Here is a 20,883-nt window from a genome sequence, read left to right as displayed (position 1 = left end):
CAGCTTGATTAGAAGGGTATTTTGACAGTTTTGTGTTCATGTGTTCCTGGTGGTTTATTTGCCTTTCTGCAGATGTACAGAAGACTATAATTGGTCAGAGCATTGGAGGAGTGATTTACTCTCTTTGTTCTGGGTCTCCGCTGGTCATCCCTCTCACCACAGCACCTCTAGCCATCTTCATCAGTGGTACTGCATGTCTCTTATAAAGAAAAGAAGGTTAGGTGCACTGTATCTCTCAGAGCCCTATTCAGTTGTTTTCTCTCTTTTGTTTGTACACTGCAGTGATCAGAGGCATCTGTGATGACTATGACCTAGACTTTCCCGCATTTTACGCCTGCATTGGCCTCTGGAACAGTTTGTTCCTCATACTAGGAGGCATCTTCAATCTCAGCCTGTTTATGAAGCTCTTTAAACGGTCAGTGCAGTAGTACCATGTGTATATTTACCAGTGATGTGATTCCCCCCCTAATTTATACGGAATTCTGCATTTTACAACCTGAGAAGTACACTCAAAAAATATTTGACCTCTTATTCAGTAATAAGAAAAAAGAAATCCGCACACGAATATAGGCCGAAAAGCCCACGGGATTTTATTGTCCAGATGCCACAAATAAAGTGCAAACGTATACAAAAGTGCCATGTGTCATGTGTTAGCAAGCTCAACATCTGCGGTCATTTAAACACTTATTACTGTAATCCATGTAACATATACCGGAATCTGATTTGATCCCATATACAAATATTTACATCAATAGTCTACATGATTATATATACATATCACAACAATCCTCTATTCAAAAAAAAAATGTGTTAACATTTTGTCTTGATGGACGTATAAACACGGACACTGGTTTCTTTCCCTGTCTTAAGTGCGCGGCATGTAGACACATCCGTAGAAGATGTTCTTCCTTTCGCAGTAGCATAACGAACCGTACATATAAGATTAAACAATTTGTTACATGCGCTTCTACCAATGTGATTTACCTATTATCTTGTCCCTGTGACAAACAATACATAGGTAAGAAAAATAGACAAATTGAGACACGTATTACTTGACACATTATTGAATATCACAAACGATTATTCTATTACTCCTGTATTCGTGTGTGGATCTCTATTTTCTTATTTTTGATTTCCTTTTGGATCTACGCACCGCAAGAAGATATCACTCATCAGTTTGGGACTAATGTTTGGCACTACGCCTTTAGTAAGCTAAAGCAACACAATTCTGAACATTTTGTCACAACTTAATTTCTTTGTGTTCAATCCACCTAATGTAAAACTGAAGTTTACTTAATCTATTTGTGTTGGAACTACATAAATCATTTTTGTCAACATAACTTGTTTTGCAGGGGACTGCATTAGGAGAGTAAGTGTTATTTTATGTGTTTTTCATTAAGGGAAAGACATGTTAGTGTTTAACGTCCAGTTATGTTGGACATTTAGAAGAGTTTGTCAAGATATCTTCTTTTCTGTAATGTTTTTTTAATTTTGTGGTTACCATTGTGGTGCTTGTTCTCAGGATGTGGGCAGCTAAATGATAGTTGCTGTGAGTTTAGTTGCTTTACTCAGTGAGTTATAGCTATACTAATGTCAGTACTGACACCATGGCTCTTCTCATTTGTTCATTTTATACATTGCATATAATAGTTAATGAAACTTTACAAAAAACAAAACAAACCAAAAATCACAAAAAGGAAAAAGAAAATATTTTCCTCACACAATTAGTTTAGGTTGGTACAATATGAATGATACAACTTCAAGTTCCTGTGTCATACTAACAAGCAATAGTGCATGTCTAAACAATCAGATTTATGATTTTTTAGCCTGGCGGGTGGGGAAAGTCCCAAACTGAGGGACAGAAGCAATATCTTGATTTCAGATTCAGAATTTCATAGAGAGAAGAATGCTAGTACCAACCATCAGTATTCAACCAGCTAGTAACAACCCATAACACTACCAACCCTGGTAACGTGGAGAATTTTACACAAACAAACATCTCACTTATTTTCTTGAGAAAATGTACCAATCTAGATTTATTTCACTGATGTATAAAATATCTTCAGGGAGACGCTACATTCTGATATAACTCAGACACTTTTGCTGTGGCCTCTCTCTGTAGCATAAACATCATAAATCTATGCTCTCCTGTCATGTGTGTGGTAATCTCCGTTCATGGCGTGCCCCGATTTTGTTGTTATGTCTTGGTTTGTGCTCTGTTGTTTTGATAAAAGGGAAGATCAGTTGTTCACTGTGTCCTATGTGTCCTCTCAGTTCCACAGAAGAAGTGATAGCTTTGTTCATCTCCATTGCCTTTGTGGGTGACGCCTTGAAAGGCACCATAAACAGTAAGTTCAGAGCTCTGAACATTGCTGGAACTCATATCCATACCAGAGCAGTGTCGCTGTTTGTAATATCTTAGAAATAAATCATTAATGTGGATTTAACAGGGAATTTATTTGATGTATTTTAGGAACATTATTGTTGATATTTATCCACCTTATTCCTACGCCCCATGGGCCATGCCGCTTTGCGCGGATTATGGGTGAAACTTCCGTTAAGCTGTAAACAATCAGTGAAAAGGCTTGCTATATGAACACAATACGTTAAAAAAAGTGTCACAATGAGATGACATTAATAACTAGTACTCACCCTTCAACCATTGAATATTAAAAGGAAATTTAAAAGTGTACAAGCATCAACAAGGTACTTTCAACAGATCAAACAACCCCAAAAGCGCGAGTCTTTGGATAAATATCACTGTAGTAATATATATCTGTATTATGTAACTTATGTTGCCTTAATCAAAAATGGTCATTAACTTCAGCATTACATGATACTATTTCAAAGTGATTTCCGTCATTTTGACTGATAATAAATTGCATTTACCTGTGAAAACAAACCTGGAAAGAGACGTGAGGATTTGAGGAGAATAACGAGAGATTCTTTGTGCATTCCAGTGAATTATTAATGGAATATAGCGTAAATTAAATTCGGGAGAACAGACCACAAATGTGCAGTATATGTGGTCCTATTTCATACTTTTACAGCGGATTGCAAAGGGAAAAAAGAAAATAATCATGAGGAAAAGAAAGCAGCAACTGAAAAGAGCTCTTGCCATAGATATTCTTGTTATAACATGTCACAATACCAAGTATAACGTTTTTCTCATGATGTCTGAAAATAAATCATGAAGGAAAATTGACAGCTCATCTAGTCAAACTGACGGATCGGCTTTATTTGTAGGGCAACCTTATGATTTGAAATTATTTGTTTCAGCCTTTTTGAATGGACGTTCCCCAAACCGGAAGTGCCACCCATAATTCAAAACGCAGTAAGGGCGTCAGGAATAAGGTGAATATGTGATATGGTTTAATGGGATAGTTCACCCTAAAAAGATAATTTCCTCCCCTCTTGTTGTTCCAAACCTGTACAACATACTTTATTCCGTGGAGCACAAAAGAAGATATTTTAAAGAATGTTGGTAACTAATCAGTTTTGGTGAAAAAAAACATTGACACGTTTCTAAAAAAATATTTTATGTTACACTCAATGAAAGTGAATGGATACTGAGACTGTTAAATGCCAAAAATGGGAGATGTTCAGCTTCACTTTCATGTTCATCAAACCATGCTGTCACTTGTCTTGCTGTGTGTATTGGTGCATTATCATGCTGATACACGGCACCCCCTTCAGGGTACAATGCTTGAACCATTAGGTGCACATGGTCTTCCACAATGGTTCAGTAGTTCTTGGCAGTGAATCAAGCACAGTAGGGAATGCCATGATATTGCAGCCCAAACCATCACTGATCCACTCTGGGCAGCAGCCGTCTGGGTGTAAAGCCTCTTTGGATCTTCTCCAAACTGTAACTCACGGATGTGGAAAAGACAGTGAAGGTGGACTTGTGAAGGAGAACAATACATGTTTCACATTGTCCACAGCCCAAGATTTCCTCTGTTGGCACCATTGAAATCAATATTTGGCATTGGTACGAGTATACAAAGTTTTGCTATAGCAGCCAGACTATGAATATTGACTCTGTGGAGCTCCTGATGAAAAGTTTTGATGGAAACATGAGAGTCGAGATGCACATTTAATTGTGCAGTGTTCTGGGCAGCTGTGGTTTTATGTTTTTTGGAGACAATCCGGGTTAATACCTGGATATCCCTTCCAGACAGCTTCCTCTTGCGTCGGCAGTTGCTCTTCTTGGATGTGGTTCGTCCTGCATGGTGGCATGCCAACATTACCCTGGATAACATAGCTTTCCATACACCACAAAGACTTGCTGTCCTGGTCACAGATGAGCCAGAGAGGCACGGACGAAAAATTTGAACACTGCTATGTGTCCCATTATGTTGTGTGAATTGTAATATTTTATGTACAGCTGTGCTATTGCTCTGGCTAGTTCAACCTATACACTCTGCTCTTCCTGATGAAATGAGCAATCAGTGAAGATTGGCCACCAGGCTGCGCATATAGGTATGAATCTTACAGCACTATATTGGCCAATGTTTCAGTTTCATTGTCCAACCCCGGTATATTTAAGCATAAATATACATCGCTAGACAAGTAATACACATAATCTAGTTAACATTTATAATTTATTTACGGCTGAAATATTGCACGTATATGTCACAAGCTAGGTATTTATCATAATGTACTTTTCTTTTTTTTTTTTTTTTGCTTGAGAGCCCCAGTCCTCATTCAATTTCATTGAATGGAAAAGAGCAGCATGAACATTCTGCCAAAAATCTCTTCATATGCTTTTGGAACATCATGAGGGTCAATAAATTTTGACAGATTTGTCATTTTTTGGGTGCACTATATGTTTTACATCTATCTATCTATCTATCTATCTATCTATCTATCTATCTATCTATCTATCTATCTATTTATTTATTCGCTCACTCGTTTCTATTTAACCTATTTCTTACCACTGTATCTCTCTTTGCTCTCAGTATTTCATAAATATTACCATGGCCCTATACTAGTCATTGGAGGCACAGAGGATCTGCATCGTCTTGTTGTGATGCTTCATCAGACAGTGAACGGAACAGAGAACGGAGGTTCACTGCCTGCAACAATGGTTCTGGGCACCAGGGAGCGCCCAATTCTCTGCCTATTGTTGATGCTGGGAACAATGTGGCTGGGCTATGTCCTGTTCCTCATCAAGAGAAGGTAATTATAGCATGGCTACTGTAATTGTCATTAGCTGCTAATGCTTGGTCATTTGTTCTAACCTGTGCTTGATGTAAGCTAAAAATAAAAAAATACGAAATGACTTAGATTCACATAAAAAATTATTTATGGTTATTATTACTAGACTGAGGAATCCCCCTTTTTTAATCCCCCAAGCCACAAAAGCTTGAAATTCTGATGTGAGTGTTTTTGCATTTTCTAATTTCTGGTTTCTTTCCAGCCCATTCCTGCATGCTAAACTCAGGGAGGTGGTGTCAGACTGTGCATTGCCGATCTCTGTGGTCATCTTCTCTTTTGTAGGCTCCTACCTCTTCATTGGCATTCAGCGTGAGCCCTCTCTTCAAAACAATCACCTAAAATGATCATGTTGTCTTTTTGCGTATATCATCATTTTCAGTAATAGACTTTGCGTTAGGTCTGATTTCAACCTGTAATAACACTGAATGTAATAATTTTGCAACCCATCAGATCTTGAATGTTCAACTAAACATGACATTTTGTCATCATTTACTTGCCATAATGCTATTCCAAACCTGGATGATTTTCACAAAAGGAAATATTTAGTAGGAAATTCAATGTAAATTGGGGCCGTCAAGTTTCAAAACTAGTCCATATGACCAATGTGCGATATTTCAAGTCTTTTAAGATATTGTTTGAAAGTTAAATCATTTATTGATAATCATCCCATAAATTGCAGCCCTCAAATCTCTTTCACACTTCCGCACATTCAAACAAAGTCCCTTTCAAGGAAAGTCAGTTCACTTGGCGGCCATATTTGTAATGCCTCAGAGCGCATGTCCTAATTTTAACAGGTTATATGCAGTTATATGCGTTCATGGGTCAACATATTTTGTTGATCCTGGAACAACATTCCTGTCCGAAAATGTAATCCTAACCCAATCTTTACCCAGAGAAAAAAATGTATTGCTCAGTGGTTGCTTTTCCCAAGCTCAGGAGACTTGGTTGTGATTCTCATATCTCATTTTAGAATCAACAGCATTGATGGACAACAGAGGTTTCTCCTAAAATTCCGTAAGGAGAAATAAAAATAGATACAAATGAGACGTGAGAAATATTGGAGTGAAAAGGAGTCACAACTGAGAATGTGGTAGAAGAAACTCTTTATTGTCTTGCTCAATATCTAAATCTCTCTAGGAATTTTTTTATTGCTCAGAGGTTGCTCTTTTTAAGATTAGGGGACTTAGTTGAGATTTTCAAATATATCTCATTTTAGTATCAACAGTCTATCAGATGTATTTCCTTAAATTCCTTAGGAGAAATAAAAGTAGGCACAAATGAGATCTAAAAATGTTCTTAAAAAAAAGGACTCCAAAATGAGAATGGGCTGTGAGGAAACATGGGAGATCTCTTTATTTTCTTGCAGAGGTTCCTCTTATTTAATTATTATAATAATTTTATGCCATTGGGGTTTTTCACCTTTAATGTACAGGGCTGGGTTTCCCGAAACCTTCTTAACGCTACGTCGTTCTTAAGTTACACCTTAAGCTGTACCTTATCGTTAATATGTGTTTCCCAAAACGTTCTTAGTTAAGTATACCTTCTATAACTCATACGTTCGGAAGGTTGGTCTGGACCACTCTTAGCTTTACCTTATCACTGTTGCAGGTCTATATGAATATAATTCTTAAGTTTTAATACACACAGACAGTGTTCATTTAGGCTAATTCAAGTGTTTTCATGCAAAGAATAAAATTGTCATTACACTGATTTGTTGTTAGAATTTTAATTATATTATTATATATATATATTATATTATTAATTTAATAAAAGAGCGCTTTTAAAGGCCAGTGAAAGCATAGGCTACTGTCAGTTAAGTCCTATTCGGACGCAATTTTTTTTCTCATGGGCTCGTCCGGTATTTTAAACATTTACAGGGGTAAGTCTGTGATTTTAGTGCCGTCCGAATCCATAATGTCAGTGTTTTTTCTCACCCAACCCGCATAAAAATCCCTGGCCAAATTAGTACCTACTGTTTTTTGACAAACAGGTCGTGTGGTAATTTAATTGCCGTCTGAATCCAAATATCTGAGTTTACAAGAAGAGATTCAAAATTCACTGTTTAAATCCTTTTTGATCACTGCCGAGCACCGTACGTAAGTATTTTCCCGTACTTTTATTACTGAAATGCTGGGAAGTATTTACAAGAACAATATTTCATCGCAACTCCACCTCAGCGAACAAAAATGGGAAAGAGAAGAAAGCACATAAAATTTTTAAATGGTTATCATGGCGGCAATATATGATACAATTTAAAAAATGTAGGCTAGGCTATTATAGGCTATTATAGTTTGGATAATTTTTTTATAATATCCCATGAGTCCTAATAAAGGCAATTTCAACTATTTCTAAAGTGCTTCTTTTATAAAGAACACCGCTTTCTCACATAATGCAGTGAAACAGCCCCTGCACGAGAGGATAATTGATTCTCGAGTCATCGATATCAACAGATTCAGCACCATCGCCACGGACAGCACCAGGTGACGTCGCACGTAAGAAGGTATATCTTAAGCAGCTTCCTAAGGTATAGTTCGGGGAACATGCCTAGAAATGGTATACCTTTAGTTAAGTTATACCTTAAGAGTCTTCGTAGCGCGCTAAGAGACAACGTTATCGGGAAACTCAGCCCAGGACAGAAGGAGGAGTGACTGGAAACAGTGGGAGAGGCGAGAAGGGAACAGGAGCAGGAAAGTACCTTTAGCTAGGACTCAAACTGATGCTGTCTAAGGTGCAGTTGTGTCTCGATGATTTCAGTTTTATAAGAAACCTCTACAAAATTTTTGTTCAGTCTGTGATGTTGTTGAGGTCTCTTCTGAATCTTTAGAGGAGACAAATGTGAGACCACCGGAGTCTTTAGTTTAGCAGAAAAGTCTGAGCACAGTGTGTGACGTTGTTGACGTCTCTTCTAAAACTTTCATCATTTTTGACTTTTCTTTCCTCTGGGTACCCTTAAACATTACCGTATAAGTTATCCCTAAAATCAGAGGGAAATGATAGGTGAATAACACTGATATAGAAGCACTTAACCCTGGTTGTAAGCCTAAATTTGACACAAACTGTAAACGGGTCCCTCAGATCTGATTGATTGATTGATTGGAATGTTGTTCCAGGATTAACAAAGATGCTGATCCAGGAACATGTCGAACATGCTTAAATCAGGCAAATTGGTGGCTAATACGTATGAATTTGAATGATCTCAAACGGGTTGGGGTTATGCCCCACTGACAGCTAGGCTTATAGGGCTTCATGCATATGTATATATTTTTTCTTCTAAAAAAAAATCACACATCACACAACATGGCCACCTCGGGTTGGCCATACTCGCATTTAAAGCTGCAGTCCGTAGCTTTTTTGGATTAAAAAGTACATAACCAGCCAGTTTTCAAAACTATCTGCTTGCCGTAGCTTGATTCAAAATGGTAAGCTTGTAATAATGTTTTTAATTCCAGTGGTACTGGTGGATTTCCGCGAGAAATTTGAGCATGTCTTTGCGTCATTACGTCACATCTGTGCACATAAAGAAGGAGTCTCGGCTAGTGGGCTATATTGCGTGTGAGGATGTTGGTGGTGGAGATTTATAGCCTTTTCTCACAGCACTTGATATAATTAAACTTATCAATTTGATGGTGGATCCAGAAAGGTTCAAACGACAATCACCAGAGACAACTGGAGATTCACCCGTTGTAAAACGCGAAAGACTTCGGACTTCGGAGAAAAAAAGAGACTGCAACCGGGCCCAAGGACATTAAATGTAGTCACGCAATGTTGTTAACATTAACAATTTGAGAACAAAGTATAATTTGCACGGCTTGACGTGATATGATAAGCGATCATTAGATTTAATCGGCGCGATTTACTGCAATGCTTTTTTCCCCTTAGTTGGTCAGAAAAAAAAGTGGATGTTACTTACTTGTTCGGACGACATTTTCTGGTGAAAATTCTTATGTTGGTCATACTTCCAAAAAGTAGAATCTGTGATTGCGAATGACAGTATCCACACCGGCGCGGTGACTGACAGCTGCACATTCTCCTCAAAACATTGGATTCATCCGCGGCCATGCCGAGGCACAACGCACATAAAGTTGATGATTCCGCGAATAACTGCAATTGCAGATTTTGAACAGAGATGGCGACAAAGAGGAAAAACTGCGGACTGCAGCTTTAAATAACATATTTCAAATCAGCAACAAATTTACAATCCATGAACTGTCGTATAACGGTTTCCCAAATAGCCAAAGCTAAAGCTAAAATGGATGCATTTCAGGTAGGTCCGACCAATGCGTGTGTGCAGCCATAAGTGCCAGTCTCAGGTTTCCAATTGGCGATTGGCTCTTTTATTTAAAAGGCGGTAACTTGCATTACTGGAGCCGCCATATTGGACGTTCTCCCATTCAGGGCAATGCAAGTTATATTAGCATCATATATTATACAAGTCTTATTATATATGGTATTATACAGTCTTTGATTCATACCTGACACCTCAAGACATGTCGCAGCAGGACATCATGATCAGTTACCATTGACATCATACCTTTCATAATGCATTTTGAGGTGACAGGTTCAAATGTGTTTTGTGAGCTATTGCAAAGAGTGAGTAAATAATGGCATAATTATGATTTGTTTAGTGAACAATCCATTTAATTCTTTCTATATGCTGATCCACAGTTCCAGTTTTCAACTACCAGAATGGAACTGTATTCAAAGTGGCACCTTTTAATCAGCTGACAGGGATGAACATATTAAGCGCATGTGGTCTTGGCTTTCTCCTTGCCTTGCTCATTTTCATTGACCAGAACATCGTGGTGTCCCTCACCAATGCCCCAGAGAACAGGTATCCAGAAAATAAAAAATCATTTCCATCATAGTGTCATATTTGTTAAACATTGAAAGTTTGTTTTCATCCCGCAGTGCCATACTTTCTCAGTTTGCTAGCATTCCATTAGTTTATGTTTTTCCCACGATCAGTGAGCCATAATTCAAAGTGTCAGTTCAGTGTAGAGTAGACAGTTGTGGGGCGCTGAGAGACAGCATATGATCTGTTTTGGTGTGCGTGCTTGTGTTTCAGACTGCTAAAGGGAACGGCATACCACTGGGACCTGATGCTCTCAGGGCTTATCAACATCGTGTTGTCGGTGCTTGGGTTACCATGGATGCACGCGGCTTTCCCACACTCCACGCTGCATGTGCGTCAGCTGGCGCGGGTGGAACAGCGAGTTGAGGGGGGCCACCTCTATGAAACGTGATGGCACCAACCTACATACACACTTAAAGAACACAATACTTGCAGATGATGTTTAAACATGCATGATGCATGCAAGTTAGCAAGTAACACATCAAGTGTGATTAACAAACTTGTAAAAACAGACTTGTAAAACACGTCCTTATGTGTTGTTGCAGGATAGTCAGCGTGAAGGAGACACGACTTACGTCGCTGGCTGCCAACATCCTGATTGGTTTGTCAGTGTTTTTGCTGCCAGTGCCTCTGCAATGGATACCGAAACCTGTTCTCTACGGACTCTTCCTGTACATCGCTCTAACGTCTATTGATGGAAACCAGATGTGTGACCGAATGGCCCTTCTGCTTAAAGAACAAGTGAGAGACTTAGACTAGTGAACCAGTAATAATCTGTCATTTATTAGTGTATCTTGTTCTGATTAAAACGGCCTTTCAAAAGTTTTGGGTCAGTACGATTTTTTTCTGGGTCTTTAAAAAAAAGTCTTTACTGTCAGAAAATGTTTTTCTTTACGGTCACTTTGAGCAAAATTGAGCAAACGTGACTGTAAAGACTTTCATAATGTTACAAAAGATTTACATTTCAAATAAATGTTGTTCTTTTGAATCTGTTCATCAAAGAATCCCAAAAATATTAAGCAGCAAAGCTGTGTTCGGATAATAATAAGAAATGTTTCTTGAGCAGCAAACCATCATATTAGAATGATTTCAGAAGGATCATGTGAGACTGAAGACTGGAGTAATGATGCTGAAAACTCAGCTTTGACATCACAGCAATAAATTACATTTTAAAATATATTGTCAAATAGAACCAGTTTTTTTAATGCAGCCTTGATGAGCATAATAGACTTCTTTAGAATAAAATATGAATAGAAAAGTTATTTGGCCAACCCCTCTGAAACAAGGTTTGGCTGATTAGCACCGACCTGTTAGCCAAAACTACACCATTATGGAGGAAAAATGCATCTTTCTCCATTGATGTCAATTTAAATTGACCATAAACTACAAAAAGATAAATATGCTGTGGGATGAGTGTTACTCAATTGTCAAGTGTCAAGTTAATTAAGTTTATAAATACACATATGCGTCGCGTCTGAATGCGTTGTTGTTTTTGGAGCTCTATCGATTTGATTTATAATTCTTGATTTTTCTCGCTGCCTGCTGTGAGTGTGTTTGCTTCGGAGCTGTAAGCTCCGTCTTAGCCTCGTATTTCCTTGTTTTGAACCATCATTTACTACAATTTCTAGTTGTTTATATTACTACTAAATACAGCTTACCCAACCCTGACGCATAACACGCTAGTAATTCGCTAGCCTGTTAACGCGCCACCCTTGCGCTCAGCTATTTTTATTTATTTATTTTCTCTCGCGCCTTTGAGTTCATAAAAGCTCAGGTGAATAAGAAACACTCAACAAACACGGTGAATAATGTCTTGTCCTGTCATTATCATGCGTTGCGTCTGAATGCGTTGTTGTTTTTGGAGCTCTATCGATTTGATTTATAATTCTTGATTTTTCTCTTTAAACCCGCTTACAACGAACATTTTCTACTCTTCCTCACTGAGAAGCACTACTGCTCAAACCTCATTGTTACAACGCGGACTGTTGAGCAGACGCGTCTCAAGCCTATTAGTGATCCAACGCTGCATACTCTTAAAGGTTACGTCCGTGGATCACGGCTGAACGAGTCTTCTCCACACTCACTTATAAACAAACACTTTTTTTTCGCCTATCCTGCGTCTACTCTACACCCCTATCACTAAAAAACCTCATAGTTACAACGCGGACTGTTGAGCAGACGCGTCTCAAGCCTATTAGTGATCCAACGCTGCATACTCTTAAAGGTTACGTCCGTGGATCACGGCTGAACGAGTCTTCTCCACACTCACTTATAAACAAACACTTTTTTTTCGCCTATCCTGCGTCTACTCTACACCCCTATCACTAAAAAACCTCATAGTTACAACGCGGACTGTTGAGCAGACGCGTCTCAAGCCTATTAGTGATCCAACGCTGCATACTCTTAAAGGTTACGTCCGTGGATCACGGCTGAACGCGTCTTCTCCACACTCATTTACAAACAAACTTATAATATAAATTAGTATTAATATTGATAGCATCACTGGTAGCTTCGTTGCTAACTCACTGTCCATCTGTTAAAATGGCGAATATATCAGATGTAAGTAGTCTACCGCTTGGTGCAGGTGAGGACACATTTGAGCTTCACGCACTGCAGTCTGAGCTGGAAGCTGTTGAGAAACAGATCCACAACCTTTTATTGAGACAGGCCGAGCTGAGAGACCGGTGTTTGGCTCTTGAAACATCACGCGCCGACGCACACAAATCAGTGTTTAACGTTACTAACCCGCTGACTCCGACCGCGTCTACTCCGTGCGTTCCTCAGCATCGGTCGCAATCAGCCATGGTCTCGTTCACTCCGGCTCCAACACGCCACCACGAAGCCTGGGTGGTTCCGCAGCGGAAGACGCGAGTCAGGTTTAGACCAAGACTTTCTCCGACCCTCCCGGTTTTCGAGTTATCGACACAAAACCGCTTCTCCCCTCTACGCGAAACAGAACGCGATGCTGTGATCATCGGCGATTCCATCGTTCGGCACGTACACGCTACGTTAGGTACAAGTAAGGTGCAAAGTCACTGCTTCCCTGGTGCTCGTGTTTCTGAAATCGCTGCTCGCGTTCCCGAGATCCTGAACGGTGACGAGCGCGTCGGAACTGTGGTCCTGCACGCGGGAGTGAACGACATCAGGCTGCGCCAGACGGAGATTCTGAAGAAAGACTTCAGGAATCTAATCGATACGGTACGCAGCACATCGCCTGAAACAACGATCATTGTGTCAGGACCGCTTCCCACGTACCGACTAGGGCATGAAAAATTCAGCAGATTATTTGCGCTAAATGAATGGTTAATGTCATGGTGCAATGAGCAGAAACTGCTCTTTGTAAATAATTGGAATCTGTTTTGGGAGCGTCCTAGGCTTTTCCGTGCTGATGGCTTACACCCAAGCAGATTCGGAGCGGATCTTCTGTCAGATAACATCTCCAAAATGTTAAATACCCTTTGACTAGTAACCAAAAGTCCAAATCATAGTCTCTGCTGCACCAATTCAACTGATATAAATACTAGTGTAGAACATTGCATAGAAACCGTGTCTATTCCTCGTTTAGTGAGATCAAATAATAAATCTAATGCAGGATCTAGGAAAAATCTAATTGTTATTAAAACAGAAAATGTTGCTATTAGTAAACAAAAACTATTTCTAAAGCTAGGTCTTCTAAACATTAGATCACTCACACCTAAGGCAGTTATTGTAAATGAAATAGTCACAGATAATAGCTTCGATGTACTTTGCCTTACTGAAACCTGGCTTAAACCAAATGATTATTTCGGTATTAATGAGTCTACTCCTCCTGGATACTGTTATAAGCATGAGCCCCGTCTGATTGGCCGTGGCGGAGGTGTTGCAACCATTTATAAAGATATTCTAAATGTTACTCAGAAAACGGGTTATAAGTTTATTTCATTTGAAGTACTTGTACTAAATGTTACGCTCTTAGATGTTAGAAAAACATCCCTATTATCTCTAGCCTTGGCTACCGTATATAGACCGCCAGGGCCTTACGCTGATTTCCTAAAAGAGTTTGCAGATTTTCTCTCAGACCTATTAGTCAATGTCGATAAAGCATTAATTGTTGGAGATTTTAACATACACGTAGATAATCCAAATGATGCGTTAGGAGCTGCGTTTACAGATTTATTAAATTCATTTGGGGTCAAGCAAAACGTCACCGGACCAACTCATCGTCTTAATCATACACTCGATTTAATTATATCACACGGAACCGATCCAACCGATATAGATATCATTCCACAAAGTGATGAAGTCACTGATCACTACATGGTAACTTGCATATTACGTACTGCTGTAATATGTCATGCGGCGTCGCGTTATCAACCAGGCAGAACAATCCTCCCATCCACCATAGATAATTTCTCAAATTGCTTATCTAATCTGTCTCAGCTGCTGCCTGAACCCAAACAAACAGATGAACTAGAAGAACTAACTAGCACTATGAGCACCATTCTCTCTAGAACATTGGATGTGGTTGCACCTATTAAATTAAAAAAGGTCAGAGAGAAAAATAAAGCACCATGGTATAACAATACTACGCATGTTTTAAAGAGAGAAACCCGTATTTTAGAGCGTAAATGGAAACAAACTAATTTAGAGGTCTTTAGAATCGCGTGGAAAGACAGTATGTCACGTTATAAAAAGGCCCTAAAAGCTGCCAGGGCTGAGCACCTCCGCAAACTAATAGAAAACAACCAAAACAATCCAAGGTTTCTATTTAACACCGTGGCTAGACTAACAAATAAACAGACGTCACCCGAACAAAATATCCCGTTACAGTTCAGTAGTAATGATTTCATGAACTACTTCACTGAGAAAATAGAAAGCATCAGAACCACAATTATAAACGTTCAATCTTCAATCGCGCCTTACAATTCAGCTTCAATTATCACCCCGAAAGAACAATTACAGTGCTTTACAACTATAGAACAAAAAGAGTTAAATAAACTTATCACTTCATCTAAAACAACAACATGTTTATTAGATCCTATACCAACTAAACTACTGAAAGAAGTGTTATCTGTAGTGGAAGAGCCTCTCCTCAATATTATTAACTCGTCTTTATCTTTAGGTCATGTTCCAAGAACATTTAAACTGGCAGTTATAAAACCTCTCATTAAGAAACCACAATTAGATCATAATAATCTAGCAAATTATAGACCCATTTCAAATCTTCCATTTATGTCTAAAATATTAGAAAAAGTGGTGTCCGCTCAACTGGGCTCTTTCTTGCAACAAAATGATATCTATGAAAAGTTTCAGTCTGGATTCAGACCGCATCATAGCACTGAAACTGCGCTCGTTAAAATCACAAATGATTTACTTTTAGCTTCTGACCAAGGCTGTATCTCAATACTAGTTTTACTTGATCTTAGTGCTGCGTTCGATACTATAGATCACACAATACTCTTAGATCGACTACAAAATTATACTGGTGTTCAAGGACAAGCACTAAGCTGGTTCAAATCATACCTATCTGACCGCTACCATTTTGTCTATTTAAATGGAGAAAAATCGATCATAACTCCAGTAAACTATGGAGTGCCGCAGGGATCTGTATTAGGCCCCCTGTTATTTTCAATATATATGATGCCACTTGGAAATATTATAAGGAAACATGGAATTAGTTTCCATTGTTATGCTGATGACACTCAAATATATATTTCATCACGGCCGGATGAAAACGCTACATTTTCCAAATTGACAGAGTGTGTTAAAGATATAAAAGATTGGATGACGCGTAATTTTCTTTTATTAAATCCAGACAAGACAGAGGTAATACTTATCGGTTCAAAAAACCGCCCACAAAACCTCGCACAATACAACTTTAACATCATAGGATGTCCTGTTACTTTATCCTCTACAGTAAAAGACCTGGGTGTTATACTCGATTGCAACCTGTCTTTTGAAAATCATATTTCTTATGTTACAAAAACAGCCTTTTTCCACCTTAGAAACATTGCTAAGCTACGTAATATGCTATCAGTTTCTGATGCAGAAAAGTTAGTTCATGCATTCATGACCTCGAGACTGGATTACTGTAATGCTTTATTAGCTGGTTGTCCTGCATCCTCAATAAACAAGCTACAGTTAGTCCAAAATGCCGCCGCTAGAGTTCTTACGAGATCAAGAAAATATGATCATATAACACCGATTTTATCATCACTGCATTGGTTACCTATAAAGTTCCGTATTAATTACAAGGTATTGCTACTGACTTATAAAGCCCTAAACGGCTTAGCTCCAGTCTATTTAACGGATCTTCTATCGCCCTATAATCCATCGCGCTCTTTGAGATCACTAAATTCAAGGCTTTTGGTCATACCTAGGATATCCAGAACCACCAAAGGAGGGAGAGCATTTTCACATTTGGCTCCAAAACTCTGGAATAGTCTTCCTGATACTGTTCGTTGCTCAGACTCGCTCTCCCAGTTTAAAACTAGATTAAAGTCGCATCTCTTCAGCCAGGCATTCATATAATCCTACAGTTCAAACTACAATCCGGCCTCTATCCAATGCCAGAGGAGAACTGGCCCCCGACTGAGCCTGGGTTCTCCCAAGGTTTTTTTTTTCTCCATTAAGGCACCTGATGGAGTTTTAGGACACCATTAGGTCACTTGATGGAGTTTTTCGGTTCCTTGCCACTGTTGCCTTTGGCTTGCTCAGTTGGGGATATTTTGGGGATATTTAATTTAATTTTATCAATCAATAAATTCCTCTTGAAACAAACTTTGTTGTATTATTTTAATTTAATACTGTGAAGCTGCTTTGATGCAATCTGTATTGTGAAAAGCGCTATACAAATAAACTTGACTTGACTTGACTTGACATACAGTAATACAAGCGTTTCAACATGCCCCAGTAACTTAGTTCATTTAAAACCATACTGGTTCCTCTGAGTATCAAACACAAAGACTATCTGTTTCAATCCTAGTCTCCTCCAGATCACTCAGTATTATCAATGATACTTTGCATACATTTTTGCATAATGTAGTGCTGCCTTTGGAATGTACAACCACTGTGAAAATCAGTATATAGCTAGTGTAGTGAGGGACTAATTGTGGCTGTGAAGGTTGTTTTTGAGTCCCATGCTGGCCATTCTACCATGTTGAAGATTTACAGGTTTAAAGTGAACATGAAATGCCATTACCAACAGATTTTAAAAGTAATTTGATGTATTTTGGAATGAAACGGGGCAAATCTGAGTTTTTGTCCTAACAAGACGCATCAAGCATCAGACACTGGCCTGAGTGAAATCTCATTGGATTAAAATTCTACTCCTCGTAACATCAGATGTCTTGTGTCGCGATGTGCAGCAGTTTTGTATTCAGCATGGAAAGACAAAAGGCTTTTTTTTTTGCTGGAAATCATGTCTAGTTAGGTCATTGAATGTGTATTAAAAGGATAGTTCACCCAAAAAATGAACATTTGCTGTTAATTTACTCACCCTCAGGCCATCCAAGATGTAGTGTTTTTTCTTCTTCTGTAGAACAGTAAAGAAGATTTTTAGCTGAAACGGTGGTCCTTGGTGATTCTTATAATGCAAGTCAATGGCTGCCGTCACTTTAAGAGTCAACAAAATATATTACAGGCAAAACAAAATGAATACCCCTGGCTCCTGAGTCCTGACCACACATTGAGGTCTTATGAAGCGAAACGATTGATCTGTGCAAGAAACTGAATATTATTTACAACATTTTAACCTCGAATCCACAGCCTCTGTAAACAGTCCTGAGCATGTTCAAGGCAGTCTGGAGCCCGAGCTTCTTGTTGCATAATGACATATGTGGGAGCTCAAACGTTTGGAATCATTTTGATTGAGATTGCACAATCGAACGTAATCTTTATTTTCTATATAGGTTGCGGCATCCAGGATAAGCACAAGTACCACTTTGATGAATAATACAACACATGCGTCTTCCATCTTTGTTGTAATAAAACACAGCGCCAGCTCACGTGTGAGTTTGCTCCCCCGTACAAGCTCACGCTCCAGACTGCCATGAACGCGCTCAGGACTGTTTGCCAAGGCTGTTGATTAAGGTAATAATGTGGTAAATAATGTTCAGTTTCTTGCACAGACCAATCGTTGAGCTTCACAAGACCTCAATGTGTCGTCAGGGGCCGCAGGTATTAATTTTGTTTTGCCTGTGTGTGTTTTTTTTTTTTACTCTCAAAAGTAATGGTAACCATTGACTTGCATTAAATGATTCACCAAGGACCACAGTTTTAGCTAAAACATTTCTTTATGTTCTACTGAAGAAAAAAAAAAAGACCTACATCTTGGATGGCCTGAGGGTGAGTAAATAAACAGCAAATTTTCTTTTTTGGGTGAACTATCCCTTTAAGAAAGTAAATAGGATTATATTTTAGGTTGACTAATATGAAATAATACAAATCTGTCACTTATCATTATGATACTAATCTCAATCTCTGTTCCCAAGACGTCGTATCCACCCACTCACTACATCCGCAGAGTGCCGCAGAGGAAGGTGCATTATTTCACAGGCCTGCAGATTGTTCAGCTGATCATCCTGTGTGTGTTTGGGATGTACCCTCTGCCCTACATGAAGATGATCTTTCCTTTACTCATGATCATGCTCATTCCAATAAGGTATGTCATAGCCTTTATATTAGGAGGTTGGGAACACTATACAATAACAGTACATGAATAAGCATGTACCAATACCTGAATTAATAGTTACTTCACCATGAACTCATGATTAGTGTAGATATGAACTAATGAACCAATAAAGAGCTATTGGAGTCATAAGGATTCATGTGTGAATAACCAGCCCGATCTCACGGGAAAACGTAAAAATTCTACGAAGTGGCTTATTCGTACGAATTCATACGACCTGACTCGTACGAATTAGTAAGATTTTTGCAAAATCGTACATATTTTATGAATTGGCCAATTCGTATGAATTCATACGAATGACCTACCCCTGACCCCGCCCCTAAACCTACCCATCACGTGGGTTTAGACAAATCGTACAAATTCGTACGAGTGAGGTCGTACAAATTAGTACGAATTAGCCAACTTTTTATCATTCGTACGAATTCGTACGAATTGGTCGTGAGATAGCGTACGAATAACAGCAGCCTTGACTACATGTTTGTAGATGTTTGATGGTTAATGCATTAAATAATATTTAAGGGTGAACTAAACCAATCAGGCTCCATAAGAAGGAATGACAAATATTTTGACTTCGAAGTTCATTTTAACAAATTATTATTGTCATAATTTAAACTATTGACATCAGCAGTTTCGTCATAAACATTACTGAATGGCACAGGATTAGTTTGTCATTATTTTCACTGATCCTCCTTATCAAACAGAGAAAATACTAAATCCACTAATACTTTATCTGAAAAGGTCTTAATTTGTTTTGTGATATTTTCTTTCCCATCAAACTATACTGTGACTAACCAAGGAATCGGTTACCAAAAAAAAAAAAAAAGGTCAGGGGGCCGTTTGCTGGGATCAGTACAGTTCACTCTCCATCCAAACACAGGCCGGGATGATGATACTGTACCTCCGTTCTCTGACTTTTTGAAAAGCCCCACAACGTCACTTAACTGGGCTGAATACTAGTTGTACTAGTACATGTGTATTTGATAGTAAGTGTATTATAATTCATGAGCTGAATTAGTGAATGAATTATGATGTGCCCCCTGAAGTAAAGCATTAACAATCCATTAGTTGATGTTAGTGTCTGGTTAGTTCATAATGAGTTAATTATGATGTCCCCCTCAAGTAAAGTATTGACACAATGATGCACTTACAAATCAAGAACTAAAATATGAATAAACATATACACTGAGAGTGCCGTCCTTATTCCTTTACACCCCTGGTATATGTATATATATGTATATATATATATAAACCTATTTGTAGTTCTTTTATTTTTATTTATTTATTCAAACATATATGGACCTAAAAGAAAGCCCAAACATACCTGTAAAGACACACATAAGCCCTATTACATGTAAAATAGGGAACGTCCATAAGCTAATGCTAATCGAAGCATATACATTTAAATGTAAAAAAAAGTACTGTACATAATCTCCTGAAAAATCACAATACAACATACATGCAAACATGTACTCAATTATTAATTCGGTTTACCAAAGCAGGCAACATTTATTAGATTAAAATTCTAGTATTACCGTAGAAACACAACTAACACGACAAGAGCACCTAAAGTGCACCATAATGAGTGTCCCACCAGAAACAAATCCTACATACTGTAGTTTCGGGAAGAAAAGCTATGATTAAACAGAAATTAACTATAAAATCAGAAAATGGTTGAGATTAAATGTATTAATGGTACTCATTAGTCTATTTCCACGTTTGATTAGACGGATCTGTGTAATTAATGGATAAATAATCATGTGCCATTCCAATTATTTGTCACAAAGCTGCAGATGGCAGATTATGATATTACAGTTTAAACTATGACAGTATTAAATCACGTTTAATTCAAATTCAGAGTAGTGCTTATTTATTCATTTATTCATTTTCTGATTGGTTTAGTTTACCCCTAAATATTATTTAATGCATTAACTATCAAACAGGTACTAACATGTAGTTAAGGCTGCCGTTATTCATGCATGAATTCTTATGACTCCTGTCGTAGTTAAGGATTGCTCTTCATTGGTTCTTCAAGTTCATATCTTCACTAATCATGAGTTCATGTTGAAGTAACTATTAATTCAGCTATTAGTTCATGATTATTCCTCTACTGGTATTGAAAAGTGTTACCCAGAGGTTTAAGTGA

The 20,883-nt window shown here is 38.3% G+C and overlaps 1 protein-coding gene and 1 long non-coding RNA gene across 2 annotated transcripts in view; one reads left to right on the top strand and one right to left on the bottom strand.

The window, feature by feature from the left end:
• LOC309504606 overlaps window positions 1-20,883 on the bottom strand; it is a 384,924-nt gene that overhangs the window by 284,166 nt on the left and 79,875 nt on the right. The gene's annotated exons all lie outside the window — the stretch shown is intronic.
• Window positions 1-20,883, top strand: part of LOC309504564 (solute carrier family 4 member 11-like) — a 37,920-nt gene that overhangs the window by 16,586 nt on the left and 451 nt on the right. Inside the window, exons 10-18 of the mRNA XM_082177718.1 lie at window positions 73-186; window positions 283-415; window positions 2,275-2,348; window positions 4,962-5,181; window positions 5,423-5,529; window positions 9,886-10,051; window positions 10,286-10,459; window positions 10,618-10,813; window positions 18,544-18,713. Coding sequence (XP_082033844.1) covers window positions 73-186; window positions 283-415; window positions 2,275-2,348; window positions 4,962-5,181; window positions 5,423-5,529; window positions 9,886-10,051; window positions 10,286-10,459; window positions 10,618-10,813; window positions 18,544-18,713 — 1,354 coding nt within the window. The remainder of the gene's footprint in view (window positions 1-72; window positions 187-282; window positions 416-2,274; window positions 2,349-4,961; window positions 5,182-5,422; window positions 5,530-9,885; window positions 10,052-10,285; window positions 10,460-10,617; window positions 10,814-18,543; window positions 18,714-20,883) is intronic.

The sequence above is a fragment of the Leuciscus leuciscus genome (genome assembly GCF_965113295.1).
Source record: "Leuciscus leuciscus genome assembly, chromosome: 8".
NCBI classification, from domain to species: Eukaryota; Metazoa; Chordata; class Actinopteri; order Cypriniformes; family Leuciscidae; genus Leuciscus; species Leuciscus leuciscus.
The sequence above is the reverse complement of the archived record's forward strand: the minus strand, read 5'-3'. Positions and strand labels throughout refer to the sequence as shown.